Source organism: Typopeltis vanoorti, chromosome 3 (assembly GCF_054136105.1).
Source record: "Typopeltis vanoorti isolate ZY-2024b chromosome 3, IOZ_Tvanoo_1.0, whole genome shotgun sequence".
Classification (NCBI taxonomy): Eukaryota; Metazoa; Arthropoda; class Arachnida; order Uropygi; family Thelyphonidae; genus Typopeltis; species Typopeltis vanoorti.
The window spans coordinates 80,864,957-80,884,399 of record NC_143551.1 but is presented as its reverse complement, the minus strand read 5'-3'; the positions used below and the strand labels follow the sequence as shown (position 1 = coordinate 80,884,399).

The 19,443-nt window shown below is 35.2% G+C and overlaps 1 protein-coding gene across 1 annotated transcript in view; it reads right to left on the bottom strand.

The window, feature by feature from the left end:
* The window catches only part of LOC150108314 (uncharacterized), a 220,779-nt gene that overhangs the window by 77,128 nt on the left and 124,208 nt on the right, over positions 1-19,443 (bottom strand). Inside the window, exons 21-23 of the mRNA XM_090390443.1 lie at positions 11,539-11,665; positions 8,104-8,234; positions 6,031-6,154 (exon numbers count right to left, since the gene is read on the bottom strand). Of these exons, the coding sequence (XP_090246569.1) occupies positions 6,031-6,154; positions 8,104-8,234; positions 11,539-11,665 (382 nt within the window). The remainder of the gene's footprint in view (positions 1-6,030; positions 6,155-8,103; positions 8,235-11,538; positions 11,666-19,443) is intronic.

The window sequence follows — 19,443 nt, the reverse complement described above, 5'->3', positions numbered from 1 at the left end:
TTATTAAGAGAGACCTCCAGGGTGTCAGAGACTCATCGAGAGAGGCCACAATACTACACTTACAAATAGAATTCTGATAATGATTCAATACACTTTAGAATATCTTACTTTTAGAACATGCACCTTCCCAACTCTGTTGCGATGCCCCGTCGCATTGGTCTACTGTTAGAAAACCGGGTTTCGATACCGTTCAGGATGCAAATATACTTCTAGTTGCATTTTAACAGAGGATGGGTCAGCCGATCTCATTATGGAAGTGGCCTCGGATTTTACTATCTGAAACTGCTATTCTTTTTTCATTCCCTAAAGCCGTCTAGAAAAATGCAAGTGTAACTGAAATACATGAACTATTGGTCTCAAACTCGTAGATTTCATTATCATCATCATTATACAAACGATATACTAATTACTTGCGCGTGAGTTTCTGATGTCCTCTGCATCATTTACCATTCTTCTCCATATGCTTTATAGTGCATTATGCCTTCATTTAGTAATTAGCCTCTCGTCAATCCAATGTGTTGTCTAACCATTTTCACTGAAGTTTATCTCTTCTGTTGGAACAATATTTATTATAATATTGAATTATAATAAATATTGTTATTCTATAAATTAAATCTGCAAATCCATCTTTAAATCTAAAGTTCCAATTTTCTAAAAGTATGTTAAAATGATTGTTAACTACCACTGTATAGCCTTTTGCATTTAATCCTCTTTTGAAAGTGTATCTTCTTGCATAACTCCTCATTAGTGACATTTTATTCATGCCGTCCTTAAATGTATTTGTGCTTTCTCTCTCTCTCTCTTGAAGCTAATATTATTCTCTTAGAATCTTAATTTCACTGGTTTCTCAGTCTTGGACATCATTCTACTAAATATGCATATTTTTAAAGCGCTTAATTTAGAAGACTGTGGCTTTCTTCAAGATGCTATTTATCGTATTCAAATTTACTCTTCCCTTAACTATTTTTTTTTATTTTTTACATGAACCTCCTTACATTATTGAGTCAAATCCAGTTGCCTTCATATTCATTTCCACACCTTTATCACAAAATAAAATTGCCGGTGTATTTCCGAGGTTTATAATCAAACCAAATCTCTTCTCTTTCTCCATTGACAGTTGAGTTACAGTACATAATTTTTGAAGAATTTATAGAAGGAATATTTTCATATTCCTTCTATAAATTCTTCAAAAATTATCATTTCTTCAACAAACTAACTATTAATTCTCACACGTGTATCGATATTCCTTTGACTTCTTTATTGATCTTGTCCTTCGCTTTATGGATGCATCACGAAAGTAGTGGACGATATCGGATCCTCTTCTGCCGTCGTACCTTTGCTTGTTTTAATTAATTTTTCAATCCTCTACTTAATCTCATTACTACTTGGACATTATAATAAATGCTTCTTAATAACCAAATTAGTTTCTTAAGTACCTACTCCACATGATTCTAACATTACACTGCTCAAGTCACCTTCCTTTTTTATACTATCGAGTACATTATAAACATTGACAAATGTAGTAAAATATCCTTATTCTTTCGTCGAATTAATAAGAAAATCCAGAGAACATCTTCTTCGCTGTTAAATGTCGTACACATTTTTGTGTACGATTATTTATGTTTCATGTTTATCTTTCTTGATTACTCATCCAATAATAATTTTTTTCATTCGTGATCTCAATCTCTCTCTCTCTCTGTCTGGAAACCTATTTGTCCATCATTCTTCAGTTGGTAAAATGAATAAGAAATTACATCTTTCAGTTGTTATTTTTTATTATTTTCATGACCTTTCCTACTACTTCTTTCTTAGAATACCAGTTATATCTTCAATACTTGGATGTAATATCTGTTTCGGTTCTTTAAGATTCTCTCTAAATCACTTATCTCATCCATTCTCATACGCAGGTTCCCATTTAAATGAATAATTTCACGTTTTGCCAAATCCGATTCCTGACATGTCTTGTCAACTGTCATCTCCATCCAGGAGGTTGACTATTATGGATCTCTATCTCGCATCGATAATGTTCAGTTGAAAGAAAGAATGTGAGGCAATAATCTCTTCCATTTTACAGTTAGTATTCTATTTCTGTGAATATATAAATTCAAGGAGTCTAAATCCGATTGATATTGCTATTAATTTTATATACCGGATGATTATAAAATAACGTCAAGTGTTCAGAGCCCTCTAGCGAGTAATGTATTGGACGAAACACACCAATATTCGGTAGGCGTACACAGTGGAACATGGGGATTCGATTTAACGAAAAACAAAATAGTACCAAAAGTCGCCAACAGGGGAAATTTTGACGCTACCAAATTGATTTTAGTAGGTGTGACTAATGAATGACTAAATGGCAAATGAGAGACAGCACACATCAATTTCATGACGTTTATTGTTAATTACAAATAAGGTTCAATATGACCACCATTCTGATGTTCCAGGAACTGCATACGGTGCACGACATTTTCCACAGTGGCTCGCAACATATCGGAATTGATTTGTCTCACGTGTAACGTTATTCGATCTTTCAAAGTCGGAATATCGGTTACATGTCCTTGATACAGAATGCTTTTAAGAAATCCCCACAGCTAAAAGTCACAAGGATTGAGATCAGGCGATCGCGGTGGCCATCGCGTGGGAAATGCACGACTAATGATTCTTCTGTCAAAGAAATGTTGTTGCAAACACGCTGTACCTGAATTCCGATGTGGGGTGGTGCACCATCCATGAAAACCATCTGCATGAAGATGGTCGAATCGAGACATCCTCTTTGCTGCAGTTGTGGAACCACAAAGTTCTGTAGCATATTGACATACCTGTTAGCATTAACGGAACAGGTCACTGGTCCATTTTGGCGACTTTCCTCGTAAAAGTATGGATAGATGATAAACGATGCCGTAAATCCGCACCACACTGTGACTTTCGGCGAGTGGATAGGCATTTGCAGACACACGTGCGGATTAGTTGCAGCCCAAATACGACAGTTGCGTGTGTTAATATCGCCGTTCAAATAAAAGTGCGCTTCGTCACTCCATAAAATCTTCCACGGCCATGCATCACCAGTTTCATGCGCGCTAAGAATCTCAAAGATAAGTCGATTCTTGTGGTCGAATCACCAGGGCGCAATTCTTGAACATGGCTGATTTTACAGGGGTGAAACTTCAACATCTGATGTAGAATTTTCCAGACCGTTGTGTATGCGATATCCGTTTGCCGGGATATTGCTCGTGCACTGCTGGTACCCTGCATATTCGTGATCTCCTTTTCCACAATAGCAGTTGCAACTTGTTCAACTTGTTGGTGATTGATTGGTTTGTGTCCCCTACCTACCTGCACTGCTAGAGTTCCAGTAGTTTCAAGTCGCCGAATCAGTTTTCGTAATGTTGTTACGCTAATCGGTCCTTTTCGTAAATTTTTCATACGCCGAAAATCATGAAGACAAGCACTGGCATTATTGTTCCGCTGATAATAGAGTTTGACTAACAAAGCATGCTCACTTACGTAAGGTAAGAGGCATCGAAAAGCAGTTGGTCTACGAATGATAAGAAATCTCACAGGCTTTCCTTTTATTGCATGATCGCTCACAAGAAACGCGATAATGCAATTTAATGCATTTTACTCGGTAAACAGCGCCAAAATTTCCCCTGTTGGCGACTTTTGGTACTATTTGTTTTCGTTAAATCGAATCCCCATGTTCCACTGTGTACGTCTACCGAATATTGATGTGTTTCGTCCAATACATTACTCGCTAGAGGGCTCTGAACACTCGAAGTTATTTTATAATCACCCGGTACATCTCTTTTAGTCTTATGTTCTCCATAATAACTCTTGATTTATTTATGATGACCTTCTCACCACTTCATGTTGTCCATTCTAACCGAATTTCTTACCTCATTTTACTTAGCTCTCTACTGCTCTTTCATACATTCAAAATTATCCCTTTTGATCTTTACTATTCTCTTATACCATTTCAATGCTCCTGCATACCATTTCTTCATCATCTTTTACTTTTTTTGAAACCGACTTCAAACCATCCTTCTTTTATTGCCTGTATTATTCCTTCGGTTCTTACTTCTAGATTTTTTTTCTTTATCTGTGAGCTTTTACTTTTTTTTTTTCTTCAAGAACCAATTTACACATAGTCCCTATCTCTTCTTCATTAAACCAAGCTTACCTTCGCTATATCTGTTTTGATGTTTTTGATGCGCCTTTAACACTTGCTATCAATATGCTATAATCAAACTATAGGTTTGTATTACTGTACTTCAAACATTTTAGCACGTTGATAGCAAACTTGTACAGTGAGAAAAATGCCACTCTAAGAAAGGTATAGGATTAACTGATTGGATTCGGGCAGAAAGATGCCTATTTTCTCCACACCTGTTCAATGTCTATTTTAAGAAGCCCTACTAGTAGCAACCTATGGGCTGAAAACAGGAAGTACGATGTGACGACAATATTCATTTGTAATGAGAAGAGCTTAAATAAATCCTTGACAGCGTTAATGAGACCAGCGAGATCAGAGGACTTTAACTTAACCATAGCAGACTAAGATTAAGAAAACTAAGAAGGTCCTAATAAACAAATATTCTTGAATGGAGAAATAATTGAGGCATTCAGTAGATTTTGGTATCTAAGATCTATAAATCACTCCAAAAATCTGACACTAATAAAGTCAGCCTGGTTGACCGAGTGGCTAGCCTCTCCGTTCTCCAACCGAAGAGGGCGGTTTCGAGTCCCTCTGTTGCCATGAATATTTGTGATTGTCTTTAGGTGGAAAATGAATTTTACCTCCCGGTGTGAGACTACCTCCCAGCTTATTTGGAGTCTCTAGAAGAGGGTTTCGAACCATCTGAAAATAATTTTTAAAAAATATAATATAGTCCACTTTCGGTACAGACGCACTATAAAGTTTCATGTAACCTGTCGTGGGTGGGAGCCATATAAAAAATAAGCATCAGAAGAAGATTAGAAATGGCTAGGATAATAGAACCAAGTCAGTCACTGCTCGGTCACGTGAGGTGGTCGGATACAGCCAATAAATGCAAAGTAATACGAAAAAGAGCCTCCATAGCTCAGTCAGTATAGACGAATCCCTTTCATCGGAAAGACCTGGGTTCAATTCTCGTCATTGACGTGAGGAACCTTTATCTGGTGTCTCTTTCGACTTAAACAGAACAGGCAAACCGGCCTCGTGAAAATACGTTTCTACAGACATAGGACACCTCCAGGAATAAGGGGGATAACAAACCTATTCCGTAGGATTTCAGTTCTGAATGCCTACAAGGTAAAATATGTAGGTCTACGCGTGACCGTAAATTAGGATAGGATAGGATAGGAATACGAAGAATCGACACGATCGTAACGGATAGAACACTGGTGGTACAATTTGTCATGTTGCACGACATAAACAGAAAAATGTGAAGGAATGTATTCGAATGTGCGTGGAACCGTGCAAAAAAGCTGGTTAGGCTCAGAGACATTATTTCATGCTGAGAGAAGAAAAGGAGTTTTTCAACAAGAACAGGAAGTCCATGGAGTCATCGTCCTTGGTGACAACAAAGGCAAAGCCAGTATGGAGGTGTGTTTTCATCTCATCCCGTGGACCGCTTGATATTAACAGATGAAAAAAATATAGGGCTTACATGAACATCGCTTACAAAAAAATTAACATATTCGTGGCGACATTTGTCATTCACGTGATGGACACTTCCTAAAGGATATTTCACAGACATGCATTCCACAGAATGGCTTCAGGAACATGAGAGTGACTTTACATTAATGTATTTTACCTCCATTCACCGAATCTAAATTTCATCCATTATCTTTGAGATGTGATGGAAGAGTGATATTCGTGAGGGTAAACTATAGCCAACTAAAGTTGGATATCTGTGGAGTATCTCAAGAATGTCCCGGTTCCGACATATCGAAACATTGAGACTGTTCTGAATCTCACAGCGGCCCAATATGCTATCAGATCTCTAATAAACTGACGACTTAGTAAATATAAAACGTGTTGATGCTTACCGTTCTACTAAGGGTGTGAAGTCCATGCTACTTCCGGTTGCATATTGGTATAATCCTTTTAAACAAGGCATAACCTTTAGATAAGTTAACTTGTTTGAACAGTAATAGAACTCCTTTGTGAATCCTAAAATAAGAAATAATGAGGTATAAAAAAGTGGAAAAAATATAAATTGCGATTCTATTTCAAAATAAGAATAGAAAATTGAAAATTATCTACTAAAACAATATGCATCACAAACCAAGTAAAAATACTGATATCAGGTAATTTGTTTAATCTTTAAACTTATATAAATACCATACTTATATAAACTAATTATTTGTACGTGGACGATTTCTTTGTCTCTCTCTCTCTCTCTCTCTCTCTCTCTCTCTCAGATATCACTTTTGCATGACGCACGATGTATTCCTGCAAAGTTTCGCAGTATTTGAATTGCTGGGTGGCCCACGAGTTGCTTCAGACTTGCACTATGTGCAGGCTCAAACTTGACTTACTTGACTTACTTGTCTGTTTGCTTACTTGGAAAAAGGATTAAAACCAACTTTAAAAAATTACTTGATATCTTTAACATATATATATATGTGTGTGTGTGTGTGTGTGTGTGTGTGTGTGTGTGTGTGTGTGTGTGTGTGTGTGTGTGTGTGTGTGTGTGTGTGTGTGTGTGTGTAGAAAGTTTTTAACTTGGGTATACTATGTTAAAGATACCAAGCAATTACATAAGCTATATTTTAATCCTTTTTCCCAAGTTTGCTCCTGAACGTAGTTTAAGTCTGTGGCAATTCGTGGTAAAGGTGGAATAGGCTCCGATCACTTTTCTTAGTATTTCCCCCTAATGCAAAGCACATCCCCCTTACGGAGATGTATGACGCTATGCATTACAGGCAAGGGCCAATACCCAGACCAGTTTCGACCTTTATTCAGGTGTCGTCTGTGGGAGCCAGACCAAAAAATGCCAAGGTTGAAGTAATGCAGAGCTTATAAATGTTACGTAAACAGGTTGCTACAATGTGCTTTGATCTTATTAAATAAAACTCTCAGGATAAGAGTAAGATGTAAAAAGTTTTTTTAGCTTGGGTATACTATGTTAAAGATACCATAGTATATAAGCTAGGTTTTAATCCTTTTTTCCCAAATTTGTGCGTGAACGTAGTTCAAGTCTGAGGCAACTCGTGGTAGGGATAGAGTAAGCTCTGATCACTTTCCTTAGTATTTCCCCCTAATGCAAAGCACATCCCCTTATGGAAATGAATGATGCTATTTTTTGGGTCTCGCTCCCACTAACGAGACCTCAATAAAGGTCGAAACCGGTCTGGGTAGTGGCCCTTGCCTTTAATGCATAGCATCATACATCTCTGTAAGGGGATGTGCTTTGCATTAGGGGGAAATACCAAGGAAAGTGAAATATGTCTCTGCCAAAACATGTCTAAATATGATAATTAAGTAATTAACCTACTTGAGAATAATATTTGTACTCTCCTAGGAAAACATTATTCCCGAAAAAGAAAGAGAGCATAAATCAGGTCTGGCATTCCACACAACCGCTACTGGCCATCAAGTACTCTGGCAACAGAGTACTTGATAATAACTGTTTCACAAGAAATTTTAAAGCACGGTAGCGAATATATCATTTGTATTCTGTTTTATCAATTATTTAACGGTTGTGAAGTCATAAAAAACATCTAATATGTGTAATTAATCATTAGTAGGCTTTTGTGAAACTTTTATGTGCCATCACCCCTGATGATATAAGTCTTACGACGCACGAAACTTGTCGGGTTTTAATTTATTTATTTTTAATAACCTATTTATATTACAATGTGGTCTCAATACCGAAAACTACCTACAGAAACAGCATTCCCCTTTTTATCTTTTCATTACAAATAATTAATATAAGAAAAAATGTTTTTGCTTCACTCTGAAATGAATATTTTGGAAGTAAAAATACGCTTATGAATCCTGACGTTCTGTAATTGGAAACTTGAGTAATGTTTATAAAATAACCGCATGCATATGAAAATAAGCAAAATTTTCTACAATTTCTTCCAATGCACAATATCACTTTAGGAGGGCCTTACCTGTTACGTTTACCAAGTTTTGGATGACTGTAAAAACTTGCAGAATGGAATGCTGATATAATTCGTATGATGCATAACGACAAGTCTCCGTACCAACCTCTTTCATGCATGCCACCACCATAGCCAGAGAACTGTTAAATGCAAAGTCAGATTTTTATATGAAAAGAATAATATAAAATAAGACGGGTGATCTGTTATGCACATTATTTTCAAAAGGAATCGTTATTTGTAAATTTAACATAACTCAAAATGAAGCAACACATGAATGGTGAATTCTTAAGAACTAAAAAAACATGAAAATTTATACATAAGGGTCTCTTTTTTTACTATATTACCAGTAATGTTTATCTAGAGTTTCCACAATTCCAAAAGTAATGATAGTCCTTTTTAATTTGAAAGACCAAATCGACTCCCTTCTAGGAAGTGAAGTATTGACGAGTTCTTAAAAACCAGCCAACCTGATTTTATTCCTCTGGAAATAGTATTTTTTTCATCTACAAAAAGAAGGAAATCGGCACTATTGACAGATTTAAGCAATGATGATGATAATGGTGATGGGATTAACAGTCCTATCATTGTTGTGAAGTAGTGCTGCACACTAATCCAAGATACGTGGCTGCAATAATCGTTTCTACTAGAAATTGAAGTTGGTATAATGCGTTTTGTGGTGTTATAGTATTTTAAGTTTATATTATTGTTTACGTGCAAGTTACAGGTATTTGTGTGACTACTGCCGTTTCATTATTCATGTCTCTAGGTATCATTCTTAAAGATACGTAGTATTTTCTTTCAGAATTTTTGCTTATTTTTACAGTCTCTGGAACAGAGTTACAAAGCTTTAGAATTCTCTGCACGTTAGCATCAACGATCTACTGCCATATTGCAATTTGAAGCACACAAGATACGTGTGCATCTCCTTACCAAAGAAGCAGAAATTAAACCGCATTTGGCATGTTATTAAAGGGTTTTTATATATGGCAATATACACGATTGCACTTTTGTTATATTGTAAAATTGCTGACTCACCGTACTACTACTTCCATTCAGTTTTTATTTCGTCTATACCTCAGTTCTCTCAGAAGAAAGTTCTGCTCTTAACTGTTTTGGGAGCATGAAGGTTATTAGGTTGTTATCCCGCTACTTGAAGCTTGAGATGTTCCAGTACTGCATGATTAGCCGTATTAGTAGAAATGAAAAGGCTGTCATCAGTAAAATTGTGGATAGGGTTGAGGTCAGTGAGAGCAAGTCGTTTTTATGTGTATGAAGAAGAGTGTGCGTGACATAAGAGCCCCGAGGAAAGCATAAATTAGGGAAAAATCTAAACAAAAGAGAAAATTTGGAAATGTCGAGTGCAACAGCATAAGTTCCTCCAACCTTACCATGACACGTTCCCAGAGGTAGGCGATGTACGAGATGTACTGTGGACTTTATTTGGTAGAATCCATATTGGTGATCATTAATTTGATCACCAATATGACTATTCTCCAGGACAAAGTTGACTGTCGATGACTTCTCTAACTTTGGATAACACCGAGGGGAGACACAACAGGTTTGACATTTTGATGGCAGACAATTATCCTTGTTTGGAATCGGCTGAATATTAGCTTTTTTTCATGGTGTGTGTGTGTGTGTGTGTGTGTGTGTGGAAGATGCCAGCTAACTATAATATAGTAGAGAAAGGAAAAAGGCACTTGTAAGTTCAGAAACGCATCTCTTGAGCACAGTTCAGAAATCGTTTTTGATATCTAAGTCTTCTGATGGAAAAATATAAAGGGACATGTGCGATCAATCTCCTTTAGGTGACTTTACCTAAATAGGTCAGTTTTACCTTTACGTGATGTTGCGGCACTGCCATATGGGTAAGAGAGAGAGAGACTGGAACACAGACGGATAGAAATTGCTCAAAACACATTTTGAAAATGACCAGAAAGTAGGATTGCCACTGGTGCCGGAGCGGGTGTTTTCTACTTAGCCCTTTCAAATTCAGACCTAGCTTTGAATTTCTGTTTCAATCAACTTATCATATGTTTTTTTTTGGTAAAGATCTTCCTGGAAAACTTCTTTGAAAACAATTTCTCCATGTCTGAGGGAGAATTTTGAACAGAGTAGGGATTGAAAGACCTCGTTCGAAAAATTGATAATTTCTGTGACATGATCACAACAAGTATTTGGATTTGGAGAACGAATAAAAAAAGTCTGACCAAGGAAAGGAATAGTAAACGTCTATACGATCGTTCCGCCTGGAGTTGTTGTAGTGATAACTGATAAGGTTGTTAATGTCTGAGATTAGAACATTCTACTGTAGATGGGAAATTATATGAGATTATGATTTGAATTACGAAGAAGAGAATTCAACGACACAGTGTACCTGGCAGGAGTACTAGCTGAAAAGTATTAGGGTGAGAAGAGAGGATCGTTGGATATTTTGGCTCCTAATGAACCGATCGCTTAGTCTTCAGAATCTATTTTGTCTTCATATGATGCACACATAAATAAGTGTGTCTCCAAGCTAAACAAACAGTAATTAGAGTCAGACTATCGGATAATTATATTTTATGAATCAAAAGATGAGGATTGCCATATATCGAGACTGTCCTCATCTCTTGGATAATTTGAGTCGGACTATCATCAGAGATAATGTGCACATAGCTGTCATCACCAAATTACTAAAGTTTTTTTTTCTCTGAAGGGAATTTGCCTTGACATTTGGATCATTTTTATCCCGTTCTATTGTTTTATTTTAATTATACCATCCAGTAAACGATAATCAAATAACAGCGTTGTTCATCCAGCATATTATATTTGATAGCTATAACATGTTATCAATTATCCCATATCTACCTTTGATTAAGATAAATCAAAAGATTTTTTACGTTTTGGCGAAAACATTGCTTAAGGTAAGTTAGGCATATACTGACTCCTTAGAGCTATTAGAGGAATGACTGAACATGCGTCTTTTAATTGGAAAATACATGAATTCGATTCTCGTCATGGCAAAAGTAATTTGCATTTGTGTTTTTTTCTATTGAAGATTGAGTTTCGTCCATAAACGGGACCTTTCTTCCCGGACAACATGCGAATCTGCGAGAACCGAAAATATTATGCAGTAGCAGTGATGGTGTGAGGTAGAATACCTTCTAGCGATGAGCCTGAGACTTTATGGAAGTATTAGAAAACACAAGGGTTCCATTTCATCTAAGAAGTGAAGAACCTTTTATGGCTGATTTTTAAAGGCAGATGAGTTAGCAAGTCTCATACAATGTGTCTATATAGGGGGGGGGGGGCTTCGTCCTGTAAATCATTCAGAATACATGCAATTATCATGCATAATACACTTGTCTCATACCTTTAGCTGCTTGGGAGTTAATTCAAAACATCCCAACATATATTGAATGTTTTTTCCTTTTCAGATATTATAATGTAATGAAGGCTTACCTTAACATTTTCAGTCTGCCATGCGAATCCATGTCTGGCGTAACCGGTGGTGGTGGCTCTAACATGATGCAGTCTGCAATCGCGTTAATCCACAAATCAATTATCTTCTTGTTGCATGCACTGAAATCTAAATTGAAATAAATTGTATACATTATTATTATTATTCTAAATGATTATAACAATTCATTAAATGAAAATATAACGCAAACGATTCAAAAATAAAAACGAAAAGAAACTGATCAGGATAGGGATTTTGGAATGTAGTAGATAGCAAGTGGAAGTTCAGGGGCAATGTAGCAAAAATTGCAAATACCACTCAAAAGATAACTGCAGTGATAAACCGAACTTTCGCATGTAAACATAAGGATGTGATTTTGCCTCATTACAAGACCTTGATAAGACCTCACTGGGATGTTTCTGCGCAGTTCGTGGTCTCTTGGTTGCGTTGTGATTCTCAAACAGTGGAGAAAGTTCAAAGGACAGGAGGAAAGGACAGGAGGGTATCCTTAGAAGCTGAGAATGAATGCCGTTAACAAGGGATTGAGGGCTAGATTTTTCTCTCATAGGGTACCTGGTAGGAATGGATTCCATTGGATGTGACATGTGCACGTAGTAAGTGGCCTCCCTCCATGAGTCCCTGACTCTCAGAGGTCTCTTTTTTATTTTTTTATTGATCTCAAAGATATTTACATATATACAATAATCATCTTAAGTGACATTCCAACATGTTATTTCAAACGAAGTGCAGCAGATTATGGTTCATTTTCCACATTATATTTCTATGAAAAAACAAACAAAAATTAAATAAATTTTATTATTAAAATTATGATTATATATTATTGCGTTTACAACGCATATTTATAATATGTTGTTTTTAACAATGAAATCCATACACATTTTCTCTTTTTTGTAAAATGTATTAATAATGGTTTACTTCAGTTGATAACTTATAGTTGGAATTGAATAAGATTATATTTTTACAGTATTTATACAATAACAATAAATTATATATATATATATATATATATATATATATATATATATATATATATATATATATATATATATATGTACAATTTTTGCTTTAATGTATTTAAGTGCTGTAACTAAAGCACTCAAATATAATAAATGAATGCTTTTATTTCTTTGTGCTGATCTCAGTTGAGATGTAATGTCTCAGCTTGCATCCCCGAAGCTTTTTATTAAGCTTATCTGAGGATGGCACCTGTTTGTTATTGTTTATCCATTTGATTACTGTATCGGAAGTAGGTTGATGTTTGATAAATCTGATCACTACAGCCGTAGGTTGAGTAATTCATTCACTCGCACACATAGGGATGTACGCACGCGCGCACAGACACGCGCGCGCGCGTGGACGATAATTTGGAAAGTCATGATGCAACACTGAACTGGAAAGACTAAAATAATATATTGGGTTCATTAAGTTTGTAAGGTGTGTAGTACTTCTTGTTCAGAGTATGTCCTTAAGGCCCTTTTCAGGCTATTGCAGTTTATAAGGTACCTGTGTTTAAAAGGATGTTTACGAGTATTTGGCATGTCTGGAATGTAGAAGCTTCGTAGTGATTATGGTATTTATATGTGATATAATTAGTTGTCTGAGGTCTTGTTATACGGTATGTATTTCTGACTGTCCTGTAGTTGGCATCGAAATAATGTTTTAGCAAAGCTGCATAGTGACATAAATGTTTTGCTGTCAGTATTTTGTGTTCTGACATTGCAGCGTATATAAGGTCGTTATTTTCTCTTTGTTCCCAAAAAATCAGTTTTATCATTTTGTACTGTAGCGACATTAATCTATTTAATTTGTAGGGTGCACAGAAAGCATACGTTGTTACTGCGTATCTTAGTGTATTTTGGCATAGTGCTTTGTATATTAGTGTTTTTAGGCGTATGGGACCACTATGTCTTTTAACCTGTAGAGTTTGCCACTTATTGTTCGGAGTTTGTTGTGTAGATGGTTTATGTGGCTATTCCAGTTCATATCTGCATCGAAGTAAATTCCAAAGTATCGTATTGTTTCAACTTGACTGATGGTACTGATTTCATTGTTCTGAGTGTTACGTTATCTTGATAATAATATAGTAATTAAGTTAATAATACTCAAGACGTAGTCAATAATACTTAAGTATTAAGTTAAACGTGGTTGAAAACTATGCCATAGTGCGAAAACTACCTTTTGATTAGCAGGTAGCTTCAGAACTGTTATGTTTAGTTGACTGTTTTCTATAAAACTGCATTTTTTTGCAATTGACGATTTTCTGTTCTAAAGAATTTTTAGAAATACTATATGACTTGACGTATTAACACACTTAAATGCAATCATTCCAAGTCAGTCATCTACAATAAACTGTAAGTATATTGCCATGTTAGATACTAAAACTCTAGTTGTCGGTCAGAGACTAGTTGCTCATTGAAAAGCATTTCCACTTAATGTTGAAGTACTTGCTTGAAAAACATAAACTATCATTAATAGTTTCAAGTAATTGTGATGCGCTAAGGTTTTAAAATTATCGATGCTGTAATTATAATCAATAGGAAGGATGCAGTGATAATGATGGAATTAATGCAATGACAATGACAGCAGTGATCATTTTGCAGGTATTTCTACTTTTGATTCTAAACAACAAGAAGAATTAGAACAAGGACTCAAAACTTCAGAACAAGCAGAATTTGAATTATATAGAAAACAACGAGTTAAAAAGGAGTGAGGAGAGAGTTGTGCATAGGACAAAATAAATTAATAATCCTTAAGGATGAAAATGGAGTACTAATTAAAGATAAAGGACATACCATAAGAACAGAATCGTTCTTTGTCAAATTATATGATGATTCCAAAGATTTAAACCGGTATGAACACAAATATGCAATACCCCAAATGGAAGATGTTTTAAAAGAAGTCCAATATGTAATGGGTAGCATGAGTAATGGAAAGACACCAGGTGAAGATGAGTTACCAGAATTTCTGAAAGCAGGTAGTGTACTAATGATGACTATGTTAAGTAAAATTTATGACCATGTCTGAAAAGAAAAGAATACCAAAAAGTTGGAATAATGCTACCTTTATAGTTTTTAAAAAGGGAGAGAGAGAGAGAAGATATTAAAAATCATCACCCACACAGTCTCCTTTCAACAATATAAAAAAACAATTACAAAATATTTACAAATGTCATTAGCAACAGAAAACAAAGCAAACTAGATTTCTACCAATCTCTAGAGCAAGCAGAATTCAAAAACATCACAGCACCATTGATAATATATACTGTATGTATTATGAAAAATAATTGAAAAGACAAATGAATACCAAAAATCCTTAAGTCTGACATTATATGGATTTTGAGAAGGCATTTGATTCAACATTGGCTATTTCAGAAGCATTTAAAACAAGGGATTTAAAAAAACTTACATTGATATTTACTAAAATAAAGAGCCAAAAGGCTTCAATTCGACGATACAAAATTATATAAATTAAGTGGATATTAAATCCAAGAAAATTTCAGATCCGAATACAGAAACTATAAAAGTTTCGTACTTCAACGTATGGTTTTTACATAGTTGAACTATGTAAAAATCATAGTTCAACTTGTTTTGAAATGTCACATGGAGAAAAATCACGTGAATTACACGTAAACACCAGTGGCAAATCATACACTATGAACATCAGCGCAAATGTGAAATCAGAAGAATAAGAAACAAAAATAGTATTTTTCACTTTATTTAATTTCTGTATGTTAGATTCAGTAAATACAATTTGTTAATAATATTATAGTCAAATAAAAGGTACATAGAAATTAACAAAGTATATATTACAGAGCTAAAATTCATTTGAAATAATAAGAAATAACTTTTTATTTGTTGTGCTGGCAAAAGAAGTTTCTAAAAGAAAACGCTTTGGAGAGGTCAAAGCCTTGTTTGTCTCATATCCGTTACTTAAAATTACTAATGCTAAAGAAAAAAATAAATAACTAAAATAATTTCAGTTACAGAAATAGGTTAAGAGCACAAGGAATCGAAGGTAAAATTAATAGTCATATTGGTTTTAAAAAAAAATAAATGTAAGCATTAATTTACTACAGCAATAATTTCCCACGGGAACAAAGAGTTCAAACCTAAACACACGATTTCTCACCTACATACAACAAATTGGCGACTGGATAAGATAGATATCTTTAAGATAAGACTTAATGAGAAATCTAGCATTGGAAAATAAATTCACATACATTTTATTTATTTATTAATTTTGCTCAGTTATTCTGTTAGAATATGTAGTTAAACTGAATGTTAAAAGTAAAATAGAGAAAATAACCAATGAATTTGAAAAACAAATTCTTTCGCTTGTCAGAATTCTATATTCTAACAGCACTCTGAATTCGAAACAGGAAATAACACATACCCCCAACAAAACGGCACATGGACTTTCCCACTAAGCTTGGAAAACCATAGCATAAGTAACTGCGGGAAGGAATTAATACAGAGAACTAATCGGATAGTAATCTAAAATAAGTAATCAACTAGTTTTTCTGGTTATTTGCAGAAATATCTTTCAACTCCTATGTTTTGTGTTTTTGTGCTGTGAATACATGTTAGCCCCAGTAACCTATACTGAAAAAAGATTTAACTGCATTTCAGATCTTGTGTTTGTGTGTTTTGTGCAGTGAATATATGTTAAAATCAGCAATTTCGAATATTCAGAAAACCTCGATAGTTTCAAGATGTGCCATTCTGGAAAGAAATGTAAGTCTAATCTTTTTTTTTAAACTTAAATATAACATGTGATACCTAATTACAATAACCGCTGGTGTTGTATGTTTGGGTAAGCGCAATTCTAATACTGGAGAGTTTTTTTTTTTCATAATTCTGCCGCCATATCTACGAATTCTAAGAACTCTACTCTAAGAATTCCCACCCTTTAACAGGAAAGAAATACCCCAAAATGTATTGGACAATATACAGCCATCTATAGACAACCAAACACAAAACATGATGACAACGTAGGAAGTGTGTCAGCCTAGGAAAATTCCAAGATATCTTATCTCAAAAACATCGCCCACAATTCCATAAGCAAACCAAAACACTATGTTATATCACAGAGAGGCATATGTTCCCCAGAAATTTCCAAACACAAAACGTCACGATTTCTTATATCTAAACATGCCCACAATGCTATACGCGAACCAACACACACCACCTGATGTCCCTGACTGATGAGTGCCCCCAGCGAAATTCCAAACATTCCAAACTTCATCTTCATCTCATAACAATACACATCCAAAACACTGTCATCGCGTCCCCCATTCACCCTACCCCTATTTTGTTCATAGTGTCCCACCAATCACACCACGAATCCCAATCCACTAATATATCTTCCTTTTCCATTCAAAACAATAACGTCACTTATTTACAACTAACAAATACGGTACTTATTTACAACTAACAAATGACGTCACTTATCTACATCTGATAATAACAAACATTCACGTCACGATTCCTTATCTTATCTTGATCTTGATCTTGTTCAAAGTCTCCCACCAATCACGACACGAATCCTTATCCCCTAATATATCTCCCTTTTCCATTCAAAACAATAACGTCACTTATTTACAATTAACAAATGACGTCACTTATCTACATCTGATAACAACGCACACCCACGACACGATTCCTAATCTTATCTGGCTCTTGATCTGGTCAGAACTGCACCATCAATCACAACACGAATCCTTATCTCTATCATCACCCATAATCCCATACGCAAAAACACAACACAAGAACTGAAGCCATTGATACATGTGCCCCCAGGGAAATTCCAAACCTTCCAAAGTAATGACGTCATGCACACAATGACGTTATTGTCTAAACAACCAATCACTTCACGATTCCTTTTCTTATCTTGATCTTGATCTGGTCACTAGTGGCTACCATACTACTCTTGCTATTAAGCTCTACTAGAGCAACTCATAGTGGCGGTAAGTGTATTCCCGCAAACTCTCTGGTTCATCTTCAAAAACGAAACTTTTATAGTTTCTGTATTCGGCTCTGAAATTATGTTGGATTCAATATCCACTTAATTTGTATTACATTGATATACTTAAACATATATATAAAAATTCAACTGCATCTTTAAAATCAGGAACATATATGAAAGAGTTTCAAATTTTTTATAGACGAGTAGATGCCATTTCACCTAAATTATTCACAATGGCCCTAAAAGAAATGTTTAAAAACTTGGATTGGAAAATAGAGGAATTATGGTAAATGGGAAAGAACTTAATCACCTACGATTTGCTGATGACATTGTTCTTTTTGTAAACTCTATAGAAAAACTTCAAATTATCACTGAGTTGAATGCGGAAAGTAAAAAGATTAAAAAGAGTAAACAATGTTTAAAGTATATAAACAAAGACAAAATAAAAATAATATAGAAAAATAATAGTAAGATGACTTTATCAATTTCTTGATGTTCTATTTGTACTACCAAAAAAGCCAGTACAAATGGAACATTAAGAATTGATATAGTAACCTCCTATGTTTACAGTAAAAGGTGACCATGAAGAAGAAATTTTGCATCAAATTAAACTTAGTTGGATAGCCTTTGGAAAAATCTGTGAAGCACTTAAAGGAAACATCTCAATCTGCTTTAAAAGAAAAAAAAAACATTCCGTTTGTATACTTCCGGTCATGATATATGAAAGTAGAACATTGACTTTGACCAAAAATTTCACCAACAAGTTGAGGATTACTCAGAGGAAAGTTGGACAAAGTTGATATCAGAAAGGTATCCTAAAGATGGAAAGAGGGCTACACGAAGACCAAAGAGACGGTGGAAGGATGAGATTATAGAGACAGTAGAAACGAAGTATAGAAAGGCTCCAGATTGGAATCAATGGAGCACTTTGGAGGATGCCTTTGTCCAGCAGAGGGTAGAAAATGGCTGATGATGATTCTAAGGAAATTATTTCAATGGTTTTAGCACTATATTTCTATACTCAATGAACTTGTTTTATAACGGAGATCATTTATAACTAACTTTAAAAAAAATCAGCTAACGCCTTTTATTCCCGTCAAGTAGGCGAGGCCATTTTAGCCCTATCTAACTTTTGGAGACTGAGTGGGCAGTTCAATCTCCACTGGTACCTAATCAGAGACAGCTGACCCAAGACTATCACGAATTAAGCGGCACGCAGTGAACAGAGACGGCTCGACAAGTGCCGCCATCTCGTGGTCCCTAACCCCTAACACAATATATTTAATCTCTGAAAAATGTGTGGGTTCTACAGTCGATTTTCTTGAGTTTATGGGACGGAAAACCAGAGTTTCCAGGAGAAAAAACCCGCTTTCCCGTGCCAGAGATCGACTAACTCGGGAACCGGTCGAAAAAAGGCTTAGAAAAATTTCCTCTAGTCGTCGACTACATTCAAAACAAAGTCTGCCTTCGTACGGTCAAGTGCTGTAGTGTGCAAACGTCACATCTACACATACAATACTGACCTTAATGAAATGTAACGTTATTAAAAGCAATGTGTGAAAATTTTATTTTCTTCTGGATCGAGTTCAATCAAACAAAGAAGAACAATTATTGTATGGTACTACTGAAAATATAAAATTATATTTCATGTTCCAGAAACATAAATGTGATCAATTATCACTAGAGAGCCAACATATTGCAAGAAAATCTCCCAAACATAAATACAGAATTTCGCTTTGGATAGCTGAACATAAATAATTGCAGGATTTCGCTTATGTGCAAGGAGAGTGGGGGGGAGGTGTCAATTAACAAAGATAGAAAATTCCTAATTGTTTATCCTAAAGGCCAAGTATCTTAATACTTCCTGTAAGAAATTTAAAGTACAGTCCGTTGATTTATAGTATAAGATGCTCAAACTAAAT